The following is a 17,000-nucleotide window of genomic DNA, read 5'->3' as shown; positions in this document are numbered from 1 at the left end:
CCTTCCACATGTTACTTAATTTTTTAAAACTTATTTTTCTAATCTGTAAAATGAGGTAACAGTACCAACTTTTTAAGATTGTTATGAGGATTAAATGAGATAATAACACCTATTAAGCACTGCAGTGTGCATGGAATGTTATAGCAGCTTGACAGATATTGTTATCATTTATTATTAAGATCTTTGGTTCCCTACTTTTCCAATTTTGACTTTCTGATTAGCTAACTCATTATCAATTTCTATTCTTGGTTTAGAAATTTTTTTAAAATTTTTTATTTATTTATGGCTGTGTTGAGTCTTCGTTTCTGTGTGTGGGCTTTCTCTAGTTGTGGCAAGCGTGTGCCACTCTTCATCACAGTGCGCCAGTGCGCGGGCCTCTTACTATCGCGGCCTCTGTTGTTGTGGAACACAGGCTCCAGACGCGCAGGCTCAGTAATTGTGGCTCACGGGCCCAGTTGCTCCGCGGCATGTGGGATCTTCCCAGACCAGGGCTCGAACCCGTGTCCCCTGCACTGGCAGACAGATTCTCAACCACTGCGCCATCAGGGAAGCCCTAGAAATTATTTCTTTAACATGGCTTGAGCCAAGTTTATCTTCTTCCTTAAACATACTTTTCTTTTTGTCTTCTCTTGGTGGGTTACTGGATTCCTTCTCTCAGTGGCTGGAAACTTTGGAGTCATTTTTGACTTTTCCCCCTTTAATAAACCCACATCTACTTTGTCACTTAAGTTCTGTAACTCCACAATGTGTTATGAACTGGGTCTCTTTTCCATTCCCTTTGGCTTTCCAGGTAAGGCCCTCATTACTCTCGTATCAAATTCATAGCATGTCTTCATTTCTCAACTCCTCTTATTTTTATACACTGTAATCAAAGTTAATATTTTAGCACTTATATTTACTTGATGGCCATTTGTACTCAGTCGTTTCTGTTCTTGTAATCTCTTGCTGGGCAGAAAATATTTTTAACTTGTCTTTGTATTCCTAGTGCGTATCACAGATACCTTACACACAGCCAAAACTATAAATATTGAATGGAATTAGTATTTTTTTAAGTTATCAAATATTTCTTCTTTTCATTATATCAATTTTTATACTTTAAATGCATATTTTTAATGTTTCTACAGCATTCTTTTTTATTTAGTTTCTTTTTTTTAAGCTTTATTGAGGCATAATTGACTATAGCATTCTTGAGAGCAGCTTAAAAAACTCACTTTTTTCATTCAGTTAGTATATGAAAAATGTGAAATCATAATACATAATTTTCTTGCCCTCAAAACTTGCATTTTCTAACACAACATTGTAAATTATACTTCAGTAAAAAAAGAAGGAACTTTTATACAAGAGAGCTTTTTACAGGAAAAAGCTCATTAACTTATATATTTGAATAGGTCAATCTGATTTGTGTATACCATACATTCTGACCTTGTATAAAAGTAGTTCACTTTTGAGATGATGTAATTTTAAAGATTTTTATGAAGACCAGATGAAGGCTGGGTATGTGGTACCCTTTGGTGTGACATTTCTTTTAATAGGAATGTAGTTTTATGCCCTGTAATTAATTATGAGTCTTTTTGAAAGGGATATGATTATAATATCAAATTCAAGGACTAGATAGCAGAATTTATTATGATTTCTGTTCCAGAAAAGAAGCAGAAGTTTAATTTAACACAGTCTCTGTGTGTTATTACCTAGATAGAAAATGAACGTACATTCGGTCACTCGGAAAAGTGAGAAATTCTTGATGTCCTTTAACAGTGGAGCATTTGAGTCAATAAATATTGTATCAAATGCATTAGTACTGTTTCAACTCTGATTTTTAAATTTGTTTAGATCATCATTGACTGCTTTTTATTTATTTATTTAATTTTTGGCTGTGTTGGGTCTTCATTGCTGTGCATGGGCTTTCTCTAGTTGCAGCGAGCGGGGGCTACTCTTCGTTGCAGTCCGTGGGCTTCTCATTGCAGTGGCTTCTCTTGTTGCAGAGCACGGGATCTAAGCATGCGGGCTTCAGTAGTTGTGGCTTATGGGCTCTAGGGCGCAGGTTCAGTAGTTGTGACGCATGGGCTTAGTCACTCTGACGCATGTGGGATCTTCCCGGACCAGGGCTTGAACATGTGTCCCCTGCATTGGCAGGTGGATTCTTAACTACTGTGCCACCAGGGAAGTCCCTCTGACTGCTTTTTTATGCTTTGATTCTTTTACACCAACCAGTGTCTTTGGTGTGTATGAAGTTATTTTGCTCCGATTGATGTGTTTCATTATTTCTATTGATCTGTCTTAAGATTTACTGACTAATTCTTCTGCCTTCTCCAATATGCTGTTAAATCCATCCAATGAATTTTTTTTAAGTTATTGTATTTTGCAGTTGTAGAATTTCTATTTGGGTCTTTTTTATATTTCCGTTTCTCTGATGAGATTCTCCAAATTTCAGTCGTTAAAACATATGTTTTTAAGTTATTTAAATATATTTATAACAGCTACTTTAAAGTCTTTGTCAACTAATTCCAATAGCTGAGCCCTTTCTAGATTGGTTTCTATTGACTGCCTGTTTTTCCTTGATTATGGATCATCTTTCTAGTAATTTCTATTGTATAGAAATTATACAATTTCTGTTGTATAGAAACAAAAATATATTTTTGTTTTTGTAGGCAGTTCAATTAGTAGGTGATCATCTTGAACTTATATGGACACGATTTGACAGTATATTAGGGGAGATCTGGGAAAAGCTCAAAGTACGGTCTTTAAATTCTGTTTCCCCTGTGGTTCTTGTTAGAGTTTGGTTTAAGTCTTTTGGGGGGCTAGTTTAAAATTGGTATTGCTCTATATTGTGGTCCTTATTCCTAACATGACACCTGGCCATTTATATGTGTGTTTGTGTTTTACTTGATTTTTTATTTAAAATATATATCTTGGCTAAATTTCTATGTCAAAACATATAGATCTGTTTCTTTCTATATAATAGCCCAATATTTATCTCAGAATAATTGTAGTATATTTCATTGTACTTGATGTACATTTAGATTGTTTCTTAATTTTCTTCAACACAAAGATGCAATGAGTATTCTCGTACATATTATCTATCTGTACTTGTTGGAAAATATAAATACATTTGGTAAATATTTGTCAGTATTCTACAGACAAAAACAATGGAAATATTAAATTTGCATTTCTTGGTTTACTAGTAAAGTTGAGCATCTTTTCATGTGGGTTACCAGCCATTTATCATTCAGTTTGATGACTTGCTTTCTCACAGATTATTTACTTTTAGTAGTTAGATTTTGTAAACATTGATTGTGTATGAGTTCATTGTATATTAGTTAACAGAACTTTTTCTCCAGGTTTTCATTTGGCTTTCAATGTTATTTATGGTATTTTGAGGCCATGAAAGGTTTTTACTAGGGAAATAAGAGGTCCATCTTTCCAAAACCAGAATCAAGGCCAGCAGAAAGTTTGCCACAACACTGTATGGACTTCTTCCCCCCCCCAACCCCAATTTCTTTGAGATATAATTGACAAATAAAAATTCTGTATATTTAAGGTATAAATTGTGGTGACTTAATATATATTGTCAAATTACCGTAATCAGGTTAATTAACACAACCATCACCTCACATAGTTAACCATTTTTTCAGCATATGATGAGAACACTTAAGGTCGTAGCATAGTTCAAGTATACAATACATTACTATTGAGTATAGTTACCATGCTATACATTCAAATCCCAGAACTTACTCATCTTGTAACCAAAAGTCACTGATAATTTATACTCTTTAACCAGTATCTCCCCATTTCCTCCACCCCTCACCTACTGCCAACCACCATTCTACTCTTGGGTTCAATGTGTTTAACAGTTTTAGATGCCACGTATAAGTGAGGTCATGGCTATGTTTCTCTGTCTGGCCTATTTCACTTAGTATAATATACTCCAGGTTCATCCATGTGGTTGCAAATGGCAGGATTTCCTTTTTATGCCTGAATAATATTCCCTTATATATACGCGCGTGTGTGTGTGTGTGTGTGTGTGTGTATGTGTATATATATTTTACATTTTCTTTGCCCGTTCATTCATTCATCAATAACATGTTGTTTTCATGTCTTGCCAATGTGAAGAATGTTGTAATGAACATGAGACTGCACACATCTCTTCAAGACAGTGATTTTATTTCTTTTAGATATATACCCAGCAGTGGGATTGCTGGATTATATGGTAGTTCTATTTTTAATTCTTTGGGGAACGTCCATACCATTTTCCATAATGGCTATACCAATTTTATGTTCCCACCAACAGTGTATAAGTGTTCCTTTTACTCCATACCCTTGCCGACACTTGTCATCTCGTCTTTTTTTTTTTTTTTTTTTTTTTTGCGGTACGCGGGCCTCTTACTGTCGCGGCCTCTTCCGTTGCAGAGCACAGGCTCCGGACGCGCAGGCTCAGCGGCCATGGCTCATGGGCCCAGCTGCTCCGCGGCATGTGGGATCTTCCCAGACCAGAGCACGAACCTGTGTCCCCTGTATTGGCAGGCAGACTCTCAACCACTGCCACCAGGGAAGCCCCTCTTGTCTTTTTGATAATAGCCATCCTAACAAGTATTAGGTGATATCTCATTTTTGTTTTAATTTGCATTTCCCTGATGATTAGTGATGTTAAACACCTTTTCATATACCCATCGGCCACTTGTATGTCTTCTTTGAAAAAATGTCTATTCAGGACTTCTGCTTATTTTTTAATCAGGTTTTCTTTTGTGTTTTCCTTTTTTTTTTTTTTTTTTGTGGGGCGGGGTGTTGGTTTTGCATGAGTTCCTTATATATTTTAGATATAAACCTCTTATCAGATTATGGTTCTCCTGTTCCATAGGTTGTCTTTTCATTTTGCTGATTGTTTCTTTTTCTGTGCAGAAGTGTTTTAGTTTAATGCAGTCCCACTTGTTTATTTTTGCTTTTGTTCCCTGTGCTTTTGGTGTCATATCCAAAAAGTCATTGCTGAGACCAAGGAGCTTTTTCCTGTTTTCTTCTAGGAGTGTTATGGTCTCAGAGTATACATTTAAATCTTTAATTCATTTAGAGTTGATTTTTATATATGGTATAAGATAAGGATCCAGTTTCATTCTTTGGCATGCAGATATCCAGTTTTCCCACCACCATTCCTAAAGAGACTATCTTTCCCCATTGTCTATTCTTGGTGCCCTTGTCAAAGATCAGTTAACCATATATGCATGGGTTTATTTCGAATTCTCTCTTCTGTTCCATTGGCCTGAGTGTCTGATTTTATGCCAGTACCGTACTGTTTTGATTACTAAAGTTTTATAATATAGTTTGAAATCAGGAAATGTGTTGCCTCCAGCTTTGTTCTTCCTTAACATTGCTTTGGCTATTTGGGATCTTTTGTGGTTCCATACAAATTTTAGAATTCTTTTTTCTATTTCTGTAAAAAATGTCACTTGAGGCTTCCCTGGTGGCGCAGTGGTTGAGAGTCCACCTGCTGATGCAGGGGACATGGGTTCGTGCCCCGGTCCAGGAAGATCCCACATGCCATGGAGCAGCTGGGCCCGTGAGCCATGGCTGCTGAGCCTGCGCGTCTGGAGCCTGTGCTCCGCAACGGGAGAGGCCACAACAGTGAGAGGCCCGTGTACCGCCAAAAAAAAAAAAAAATGTCTCTTGGATTTTGATAGAGATTTTACTGGATCTGTAGATCACTTTGGGTAATAAGGACATTTTAACGATACTAATTATTCCAATCCATAAACAGGATCTTTCCTGTTTTATTTGTGTTTCTTCAATTTCTTTCATCAGTGTTTTATAGTTTTTAGTGTAAAGATTTTCACCTCCTTAGTTAAATTTATTCTAAAGTGTTTTATTCTTTTTGATGCTATCGTAAATGGGATTGTTTTCCTAATTTCTTGGATAGGTTGTCGTTAGTGTGTAGGAACACAACTGATTTTTGTATCCTGCAACCTTACTGAATTTTATTAATTCTAAGAGTTTTTTGGTGGATCTTTAGGCTTTTCTACATATAAGATCATGTATCTGCAAACAGACAATTTTAGTTCTTCTTCTCTGTTTTGGATGCCTTTTATTACTTTTTCTTCCCTAATTGCTCTGGCTAAGACTTTTAATAACTTGTTGAATAGAAGTGGTAAGAGTGGGCACCTCTGTCTCATTCCTGACCTTAGAGGAAAAGCTTTTAGCTTTTCACTATTAAGTGTGATGTTTCTGTGGGCTTGTCTATATGGCCTTTAGTATATGGAAGTATGTTTCCTCTATGCCTAATTTTTGAGAATTTTTATCACGAAAGGATGTTGAATTTTGTCAAGTGCTTTTCCTGCATCTATTGAGATAATGTGATTTTTATCCTTCATTTTGTTATAGTGGTGTATCACATTTATTGATTTATGTATGTTAAACCAATGTGTATTTCAGGGATAAATCACCCTTGATCGTGGTGTATGATCCTTTTACTGTGCTATTGAATTCAGTTTTGTTGTTGTTGTTGTTACTGAGGATTTTTGCCACTATGTTTATCAGGATGTTGGCCTGTAATTTTTTCTTCTTAAAGTCCCTACATGCCTTTGTTATGAGAATAATGCTGACCTCTTAAAACGAGTTTGGAAGTGTTCCCTCCCCTTCAGTATTTCAGAAGCATTTGAGAAGAACTGGTGTTAATTCTTCCTTAAATGCTTAGTAGAGTTTCAGTCTCACCAATGAAGTTATCTGGTCCTGAGCTTTTCTTCGTTTGGGAGGTTTTTGATTACTGCGTTAATGTCCTTACTTGTTATAGGTCTGTTCAGATTTTTTATATCTTTATGATTATTCTTGGTAGGTTGATTTTTTTCTAGGAATTTATCCATTTCTTCTAAGTTATCCTTTTTTTTCACATATAATTGTTCATAGTAGTCTCTTAGGATTCATTGTATTTCTGTAGTATCAGCTGTAATCTATGCTTTCATTTGTAATTTTATTTGAGTCCTTTTTTTTGCTTAATTAATTAGCAAAAGTATATCAGTTTTATTTATCTTTAAAAAAACAACTCTTAGTTTCATTGATTTTTTGTTGTCGTTTTTTCTGGTCTGTTTCATATATTTTTGCTCTCATCTTAGTAGTTTCCTTCCTTCTGCTGAGATTAGTTTGTTCTTTTTTCTAATTTCTTAAGATGTAAAGTTATGTTGTTTATCTGAGATCTTTGTTTTTTCTTCATGTTGGCATTTTTTGCTATAAACTTCTCTCTTAGAACTGCTATTGTTACATCCCATAGTTTTGGTTTGTTGTGTTTCCATTTTCATTTGTATTGAGATAATTTTTAAAAATTATTTATTTTTGGCTGCATCGGGTCTTAGTTGTGGCACATGGGATCTTCCTTGCAGCATGTGGGATCTTTCATTGCAGCATGCGGTCTCTTCATTGCGGCACTTGCGCTTCTCTCTCTAGTTGCAGTGCGTGGGCTCCAGAGCACATGGGCTCAGTAGTTGCAGCATGGGCTCTCTAGTTGCGGTGTGCATACTCAGTAGTTGCAGCACGTGGGCTTAGTTGCCCTGTGGCATGTGGAATCTTAGTTCCCCAACCAGGGATTGAACCCGTGTCACCTGCATTGGAAGGTGGATTCTCAACCACTGGACCACCAGGGATGTCCCTCAAGATGCTATTTTATTTCTCTCTTGATTTCTTCTTTGACCCATTGGTTGTTCAGGTGCATGTTCTTCAATTTCCACGTATTTGTGACTATTTCCGTTTTCCTTATGTTATTAATTTCTAATTTCTTACCATTGTGGTTGGAAAAGATACTTGATGTAATTTCAGTCTTAAATTTCTTAAGACTTATTTTGTGGTCCGACATATAATCTATCTTGGAGAATGTTCCATATGCACTTGAGAAGAATGTATATTCTATGCTGTAGATTTAAACTAAATCATAACAATAATTAACATTAAATGTAAATGGACTAAACATCCCAATTAAAAAGCAGAGATTATCAGACTGGATAAACATAAAATAATGAACTATTTTGGAATGAATTCCAAAATCATTATGCTAAATGAAAAAAAACAGACACAAATGATTACATACTGTATAATAACATTTACATAGAATTCTAAAAAAGGCAAAACAGAAAGTAGACCATTGGTTGACAGGGTCAGCAATAAAGGAAATTGCCTGAAGAGGGATAGGAAGGAGTTTTTAGGTAGTGAAAATATTCTAAATTATGATTGTGATGGTGGTTACATGACTATACATTTATTAAAATTTATCTACATGTACATTGAAAGTTTGTGAATTTTGTCATATATAAATTATTTCTCAATAAAACTGATTGCTATCACACAGCTAATTAACTAAGTTCATGTAGGCATTTAGGAAATGTAAAGATGAATAGAAATGTTTTAAATGAACTGAAAAATGTTTAGTACTGAAAAACAAATCTTTCTACGCTAATTAAATGATACTCAAAATGTTAGAAGTTAATGAGTTTTTAAATGACCTTTAATTACCTACTATCTTTTTTTAATATATTTTAAAATTATTAGGTTGAACTAAAGCGACAATATAATGACCAGCATTCAAAATTAAGAGGTCTTTTACCAGGTCGTCAGTGGTATGAAATTCAAGCATACAGGGCCTTAAACCAGGCCCTAGGTAGGTAAGTGGAGTGAAATTTAATGTAATATTACTGTAATATTATCTCTGACCAGGACTGTTTGTAGAGCTAGTCTTGCTACTTTATTCCTTATAGTAAATGTGATGGAATTTTATTTCACTAGAACTCTGGGAACTGGTATATATTCAGTGATAGATGTCAGGAGTGAAAGTTGAAAGAGTCAATGGAATAATTGAAATCCAAAATAAAACTCAATATTTGCTAAAGGTTAAAGATTTATGATTGGTCAGTGAGCGTACAACAGAGTGCTCAGTAAACGTTTATAGAAGCTCACCACCAAACAATAAAATTTTATCTTGTGAACATCAGAACCTAAATGATGATTTTATGGGTAAAAAGCAAACCATTGAAGAAGAGTTAAAACAAACTGTGTTCATGGTACTAAAGAATTCACACCAACTAACAGTAAAATTTAATTATAATACTCTTTTTTCTAAAGATTCTGGTCCATTAAGATTTGTGCTTTGTGGAACTAGTTTTTAAATCACCATTTTATACCATAATTTCACAGGACATCAACACTTTAAATTTATAAATACTATAATTATTAGATTATTTATAGTCTAATTTAACACTTTATGTTCTCTATGAAATTATAATTAGTTTAACCATTTAATAGTTTTTTCCTGTGAAGCTGTACAAATAAAATTCAGATAATTCAAATAGAAGAACACAGATTAAGAGTAAAGTCATGAAAATATGGCCATTTGACACGTTTTCAGATCAGCCAGAAGACCCACAGCTAACCATTATCTGCCCTAACCAATCTAGAAATTGGACTTTTCTCAAGTGTCTTGTTTACTCACATTAACTCCTTTAAACATAAGCAGACCAGCTTGCATTTGAGTTCAGATTTACCTATGCTGATGACATGACTGCAACAGCTGGATTTAAGTCCCAGAACACATCACCCACTCCCCTCCCCATCATTTCAGAATGATATTCTGCACTTGTTTCTCTTCAAACTGAGTGATTCAGTTCTATGTTTAACCTACTGCCCTTCTCTGCCTAGAAATCCCACTGGTACTTGGCATCAGGTTTCACTGGAAATTGTTCTTGAAGCATTTCATCTACTTACTTTGTCTCTCCCTGTTGATTGACCTGTTTGTTTTATTTTAATATTTAGCAAATAGTTTCTAGGGGAGCCTTAATGTTTGTTTTAAAATTCTTGCCTTTTAGTCAGTAGGCTTAATTTCAGGAAAATAAATATTTTTACCTCAGTTGATTTTTTCTCTTAATATAAGCAATGCCTTGAATTTTAAGAAACGATTTGAAGCAAAAGTACATTTGTATCCTATTTTGTCATTTATAAACCTTTTCTACATATATTAAACAGGTTGTGAAAGATGAAATTACTTGTCTAATGTTACATAGCTACTAAATGCACCTTCATGTCTTGACACCACCTACATTTAAAACCTTAAGACTTGGTTTTTCATCGTTATGCCTACCTGTATCCACTAAAATTCTCACTATTAAATATAAACATCTCACGATTAAACTGTTAAATGTACCATATCCTTTCATTATTCTTTGCCTTGGCATACAAGTTACCATACAATTCATTTGGCAAGTTTACCCATCAAAACCTAGTTGAAGAGGTCATGTCCTTTATGAAGACTTTTTTTATTTCTCCAACTAGAGTTATTTACTCCTTAGGAAACCCATAGCACTTTATACTTATCTCTATTATAGCATATATCTCATTGTTTTGGAGTAGCCTGTTTATCTGTCTCCTTCCCTAAACATGTATTAGACATTTTTCCATTCTCAGCAACCACCTGTGCCTCATCTTGGGACATAGATGCACAATAAGTACTTGTTGAATTAGTGAAAAATGCCAGGTTCAGTGCTTTTCCAGCTATACCATATTGGCCAGAGAGCTTCTAGAGCTTCAAAACATACTTTTCAAGAATTTCAGAAAAAGCATGTGTTTATAATGTTGGTGTAGAATACTATAGTTTCAGTATTTTATTAATTAAAAAGTGGATAGCCCAACTGTCATTGTACTGATTTTCAGGGAAACAGTATCAACAAGTAGCAACTTATGCCAAAGAAACATCCACTAAAAATAATCAAGTGAATGTTTTACATCATTTGATAAAACTCATGTGTATTGATTGACATAAAAGGTGCTTATACTAATGCACTGTTCTTATAAGGGATATGTCTAGAAGGACTAAAGTAAGCAGAAACAAATTGAGTTTAAAAAAATGTTATCTTTTTTTTAAGCTCACATGGGACTGTTAGAGTATTTGAAGTAATGTAAATCCATAAAAAGTAATAACAGCTTTCAGGAATGTACCAGGTGGTTTTGTGACCAGGTTACAACTGCACTATAAGTTTCCCAAAGGGTCTGCTTTACTAAAGTATAATCTTTGTCTCAAGTGGGCATAATTCATTTGAGCAAGGCAGTATGAAAACAATGGAAAAAAGAGAAGGTGAAACCTTTTTCTCAGAACTGTTTTGTTAACTTAAATGCCTTTCTGCCATAGGACACTTTAAACATAAACCAAAATATATTAGCACCCTGACTTTGCATTGATTTTCAACACTGTTATATAATATTGACAATATACATCTTCCTATCCTGCCCAATTTTATGGTTGGTCTGATGCCTCAGAACCTATGGATTACTTTAAAATATCACACAAGAACGTCATATAAAATTTAGATTTTTAATGTCCCTATGGAATAATCAAACCTTTATGTTAATTTTCACCCCCCTTTCAAAATCCCATGATAGTTAAGGAATAAAAATGTCAAACCTATAAAGTTGAAAAGAGTGGGAGAAGAGGCAATGACAGATGAGCTGTCAATAAATTTTGAACACTGGAAAACAGATGAATAATTGAATGACTTAGCAGGCAAGAGAAAGCTGAAATTTAAATCTGTAATCATGAAAGCTAACAAGATCTTCCAGATTCAAGCATGGAAAAGCTTAGGACTTGAGGGTACTCTAAGGTGTTGGTTAAAGCACTGTTAAACTAAAGAGGATTGGTTACAAGTTAGTATATGTAGTAGTTAGACAGCCCCCTCCCCCACCCAGGTTTACTCTCTGGATAGAATGAACTAGAGAATCTGTATATTCTTTAACTACAGTTACAGCTAAGGATGTATTAAAGATGTGGGGTAAGAAAAGTCTACCTACTGAATGTGAGAGCTCCATTCTCTTTTTCTTCTCAGCTCTGAGTAGGCTGACAATCAATCTTATATCTTCACGGCAGGAAAGTACAGTGTTCCTGTCTAAGAAAATGGACCACCCCATGAATAAGGGCCTACAGATAGTAACAAAGTGGCCCTGTTCCTACCTTACTGCAAGTCTCCCAGCCTATAAGTCTCACCCATGTACACAAAGCTACCAATCAGCACTTTAGTGCCTTACTCTTAAATAAGTGCATGGAGTCTTCACCAGATATTCAAAGAATGTCTGTAATATGAAAAACAGAGACCAAAACAATACCAACGAAACAAAAGCAGGGTGGAATAACTTGTAGAAAACAGAAACAGTGCAGTAGAAAAGAAGTTGGCAAACTTTTTCTGTAAAGGGCCAGATAAGTACATATTTTATGTTTTTCAGGCCACATACAGTCTGCATCCACATTCTTCTTTGTTTTTTCTTTAACCTTTAAAATGTAAATACCATTCCTAGATTGCAGGCTATACAAAAACATGATATGGACCAGATTTTCCCTGTGGACTATAGTTTGCCAACTGTTGGATAAAAGAAAACTTTAAAAAATTTTATCAGTAATACCCATAGGGGGAGGTAAGATATTGCCTCCATAAAACAAGAACAGAAAATAAGAAAAAACTCCTAGACATTAATATGGTAGCAACAAATTTTAAATGCAGAATTGGGCTTAGGAGAGAAAATTGAAATTTCCCACATCCAAAAATCAAAGAGAAAGAAAATGGGAAAGAATAACTAGAAAATTAGAGGATCAGTATGCAGGAAACAACTTCTGATAAATAGGAGCTCCATATGAAGAGACTAGAGAAAATAAAGAAAGAAACATGTCAAAGGAATAATTCAAGAAAAATGCTCAGAATTGAAGGACATACTTTCCTGATGAAAGCATCCACTCAAGCACCAGTAAAGGGAAAAGCTACAAAGCTCCTCACTATGCAGTTTCAAAGTACCCAAGGTAAAGAAAAGGTCCTGAAACCTTCCAGGGAGAAAAAGAGAACTCTCATACAAAAGATACAGAATCAGTATTGAAACAGACTTCTAAAAAGCAACACTAGAAGCTGAAAGACAGTTGAAAATTATCTTCAATTATTTGAGGGAAATTTTTGACTTGCAATCTAAGTTCTTAGCAATGCAAATGATCAATAAACTGTAAGACAGACTAAAGCATTCAGTATTCAATATTAAAGGACCTAAACATTTGCTTCAAATGCACACTTTCTCAGGATCCAACTGAAAGATACTCTCCAACAAAGAAGAGAAAATTCAGAAAGAGGAATACCAAGGATGCAGGAAACTGGAGTTCCAACCCAGAAAAGTGAAATTCCCAAAACAACCAAGGAAGAAAGCTCTGGGATGAATCTGTGTGGCAGTCCCATAGTAGTTAGTCTAGATTGGTTTTTGAGGATGGAAGGTTTTGCCCTTATTGAGAAAAATTCTTGCAGCTGTGACAAAGTGGGAATTAATGATAGAAACATAGAAAATTAAGCAAAAAAGGAAAGAGGGAGAGTTATTAACTCCAAGGCAGACAAAAACGTCTTATATGGGAAAGGACATGTAATCATACTGGATCATGTAATTCACCTTTAAATGGTAATCCACTGAATATTGATTTACAAAAGAATTGTGATATAATGCTGCTGGAAGAATGGAGAGGTAGTGAAGTTATCAGTGATATGAGATAAACATCTTCTGTAGGAAGAGTCAGTAAATGATTTCTAATGGTTAAAAACCAGGAAGTAGTAGTAGTATGTTATTTAGAAATATGGAGGCAAATGACCACAAGAACTATGTAAAATATTTTCAATTACTTGTTTCTGAGATTGGGAATTGGAGATGTGGTGTGGGTAGGCAAAAGAAAATTCTGTTTTTATTAAAACAATTATAATACTATTTGACTTTTAAACTATGCTTGTGTATTTGATTAAAAATTAAAATTTACAAGCTAAAATTAACTTTTTAAAGAGTCTGGAGATTGGTTCAAGATGGCAGAGTAGAAAGACATACTCTCATTCTTTCGAGAACACCAGAATCACAACTAACTGCTGAACAGTCATCGACAGGAAGACACTGGAACTCACCAAAAAAGATACCCCACGTGCAAAGACAAAGAGGCTGCAGTGAGACAGGAGGGGCGCTATCACAATAAAATCAAATCCCATAACTGCTGGGTGGGTGACTGACAAACTGGAGAACACTTATACCACAGAAGTCCACCCACTGGAGTGAAGGTTCTGAGCCACACGTCAGACTTCCCAACCTGGGGGCCTGGCAACGGGAGGAGGAATTCCTAGAGAATCAGACTTTGAAGGCTAGTGGGATTTGATTGCAAGACTTCGGCAGGACTGGGGGAAACAGAGACTCCACTCCTGGAGGGCACACACAAAGTAGTGTGCGCATCAGGACCCAAGGGAAGAAGCAGTGACCCAATAGGAGACTGAGCTAGACCTACCTGCCAGTGTTGGAGGATCTCCTGTGGAGGTGGGGACAGCTGTGGCTCACCAAGGGACAAGGACACTGGCAGCAGAAGTTCTGGGAAGGACTCCTTGGTGTGAGCCCTTCCCAGAGTCCACCATTGGCCCCCACCAAAGAGCCTGGGTAGGCTCCAGTGTTGGATCGCCTCAGGCCAAACACCCAATAGGGAGGGAACTCAGCCCCACCCATCAGCAGACAAGGGGATTAAAGTTTTACTGAGCTCTGCCCACAAGAGCAACAGCCAGCTCTACCCACCACCAGTCCCTCCCATCAGGAAGCTTCCACAAGCCTCTTAGATAGCCTCATCCACCAGAGGGCAGACAGCAGAAGCAAGAAGAACTGCAGTCATGTGGAACAAAAACCACATTCACAGAAAGACAGACAAGATGAAAAGTCAGAGGGCTATGTCCAGATGAAGGAACAAGATAAAACCCCAGAAAAACAACTAAATGAAGTGGAGAAAGGCAACCTTCCAGAAAAAGAATTCAGAATAATGATAGTGAAAATAATCCAGGACCTCGGAAAAAGAATGGAGGCAAAGATCAAGAAGATGCAAGAAATGTTTAACAAAGATCTAGAAGAATTAAAGAACAAACAAACAGAGATGAGCAATACAATAACTGAAATGAAAACTACACTAGAAGGAATCAATAGCAGAATAACCAAGGCAGAAGAACGGATAAGTGACCTGGAAGACAGAATGGTGGAATTCACTGCCATGTAACAGAATAAAGAAAAAAGAATGAAAAGAAATGAAGACAGCCTAAGAGACCTCTGGGACAACATGAAATGCAACAACATTCACGTTATAGGGGTCCCAGAAGGAGAAGAGAGAGAGAAAGGACCCGAGAAAATATTTGAAGAGATTATAGTCGAAAACTTCCCTAACGTGGGAAAGGAAATAGCCACCCAAGTCCAGGAAACACAGAGTCCCATACAGGATAAACCCAAGTAGAAACACGCCGAGACACATAGTAATCAAATTGGCAAAAATTAAAGATAGAAAAATTATTGAAAGCAGCAAGGGAAAAATGACAAATAACATACAAGGGAACTCCCATAAGGTTAACAGCTGATTTCTCAGCAGAAACTCTACAAGCCAGAAGGGAGTGGCATGATATACTTAAAGTGATGAAAGGGAAGGACCTACAACCAAGATTACTCTACCAAACGAGGATCTCATTCAGATTTGATGGAGAAATCAAAAGCTTTACAGACAAGCAAAAGCTAAGAGAATGCACCACCACCAAACCAGCTGTACAACAAATGCTAGAGGAACTTCTGTAAGTGGGAAACACAAGAAAAGGACCTACAAAAACAAATGCAAAACAATTAAGAAAATGGTCATAGGAACATACATATCGATAATTACCTTAAATGTGAATAGATTAAATGTTCCAACCAAAAGACACAGGCTTACTGAATGGGTACAAAAACAAGACCCATATATATGCTGTCTACAAGAGACCCACTTCAGACCTAGGGACACATACAGACTGAAAGTGAGGGGATGGAAAAAGATATTCCATACAAATGGAAATCAAAAGAAAGCTGAAGTAGCAATACTCATATCAGATAAAATAGACTTTAAAATAAAGAATGTTACAAGAGACAAGGAAGGACATTACGTAATGATCAAGGGATCAATTCAAGAAGAAGATATAACAATTATAAATATATATGCACCCAACATAGGAGCACCTCAATACATAAGGCAACTGCTAACAGCTCTAAAAGAGGAAATCGACAGTAACACAATAATAGTGGGGGACTTTAACACCTCACTTACACCAATGGACAGATCATCCAAAATGAAAATTAATAAGGAAACACAAGCTTTAAATGACACAGTAGACCAGATATATTTAATTGATATTTATAGGACATTCCATCCAAAAACAGCAGATTACACTTTCTTCTCAAGTGCACACGGAATGTTCTCCAGGATAGATTACATCTTGGGTCACAAATCAAGCCTCAGTAAATTTAAGAAAATTGAAATCATATCAAGCATCATTTCTGACCACAATGCTATGAGATTAGAAATCAATTAGAGGGGAAAAAATGTAAAAAACACAAACACATGGAAACTAAACAATACATTACTAAATAACCAAGAGATCACTAAATAAATCAAAGAGGAAATCAAAAAATACCTAAAGACAAATGACAATGAAAACACGACGGTCCAAAACCTATGGGATGCAGCAAAAGCAGTTCTAAGAGGAAAGTTTATAGCTATACAAGCCTACCTCAAGAAACAAGAAAAATCTCAAATAAACAATCTAACATTACACCTAAAGGAACTCGAGAAAGAAGAACAAACTAAACCCAAAGTTAGCAGAAGGAAAAACATAAATATCAGAGCAGAAATAAATGAATTAGAAACAAAGAAAACAGTAGCAAAGACCAATAAAACTAAAAGCTGGTTCTTTGAGAAGATAAAATTGATAAACCATTAGCTAGACTCATCAAGAAAAAGAGGGAGAGGACTGAAATCAATAAAATTAGAAATGAAAAAGGAGAAGTTACAACAGACACCACAGAAGTACAAAGCATCCTAAGAGACTACTACAGGCAACTCTATGCCAATAAAATGGACAACCTGGAAGAAATGGACAGATTCTTAGGTATAACCTGCCAAGACTGAACCAGGAAGAATTAGAAAATATGAACAGACCAATCAC

The 17,000-nt window shown here is 35.7% G+C and overlaps 1 protein-coding gene across 1 annotated transcript in view; it reads left to right on the top strand.

Annotated features, from left to right (window-relative positions):
• The window catches only part of BRIP1 (BRCA1 interacting DNA helicase 1), a gene marked incomplete at both ends in the record, with an annotated part of 196,385 nt that overhangs the window by 163,186 nt on the left and 16,199 nt on the right, over window positions 1-17,000 (top strand). Inside the window, 1 exon segment of the mRNA XM_082860172.1 lies at window positions 8,518-8,630. Within this exon segment, the coding sequence (XP_082716298.1) occupies window positions 8,518-8,630 (113 nt within the window).

This window comes from Leucopleurus acutus (genome assembly GCF_964270905.1).
Source record: "Leucopleurus acutus genome assembly, chromosome: 19".
NCBI lineage: Eukaryota > Metazoa > Chordata > Mammalia > Artiodactyla > Delphinidae > Leucopleurus > Leucopleurus acutus.
The sequence above is the reverse complement of the archived record's forward strand: the minus strand, read 5'-3'. Positions and strand labels throughout refer to the sequence as shown.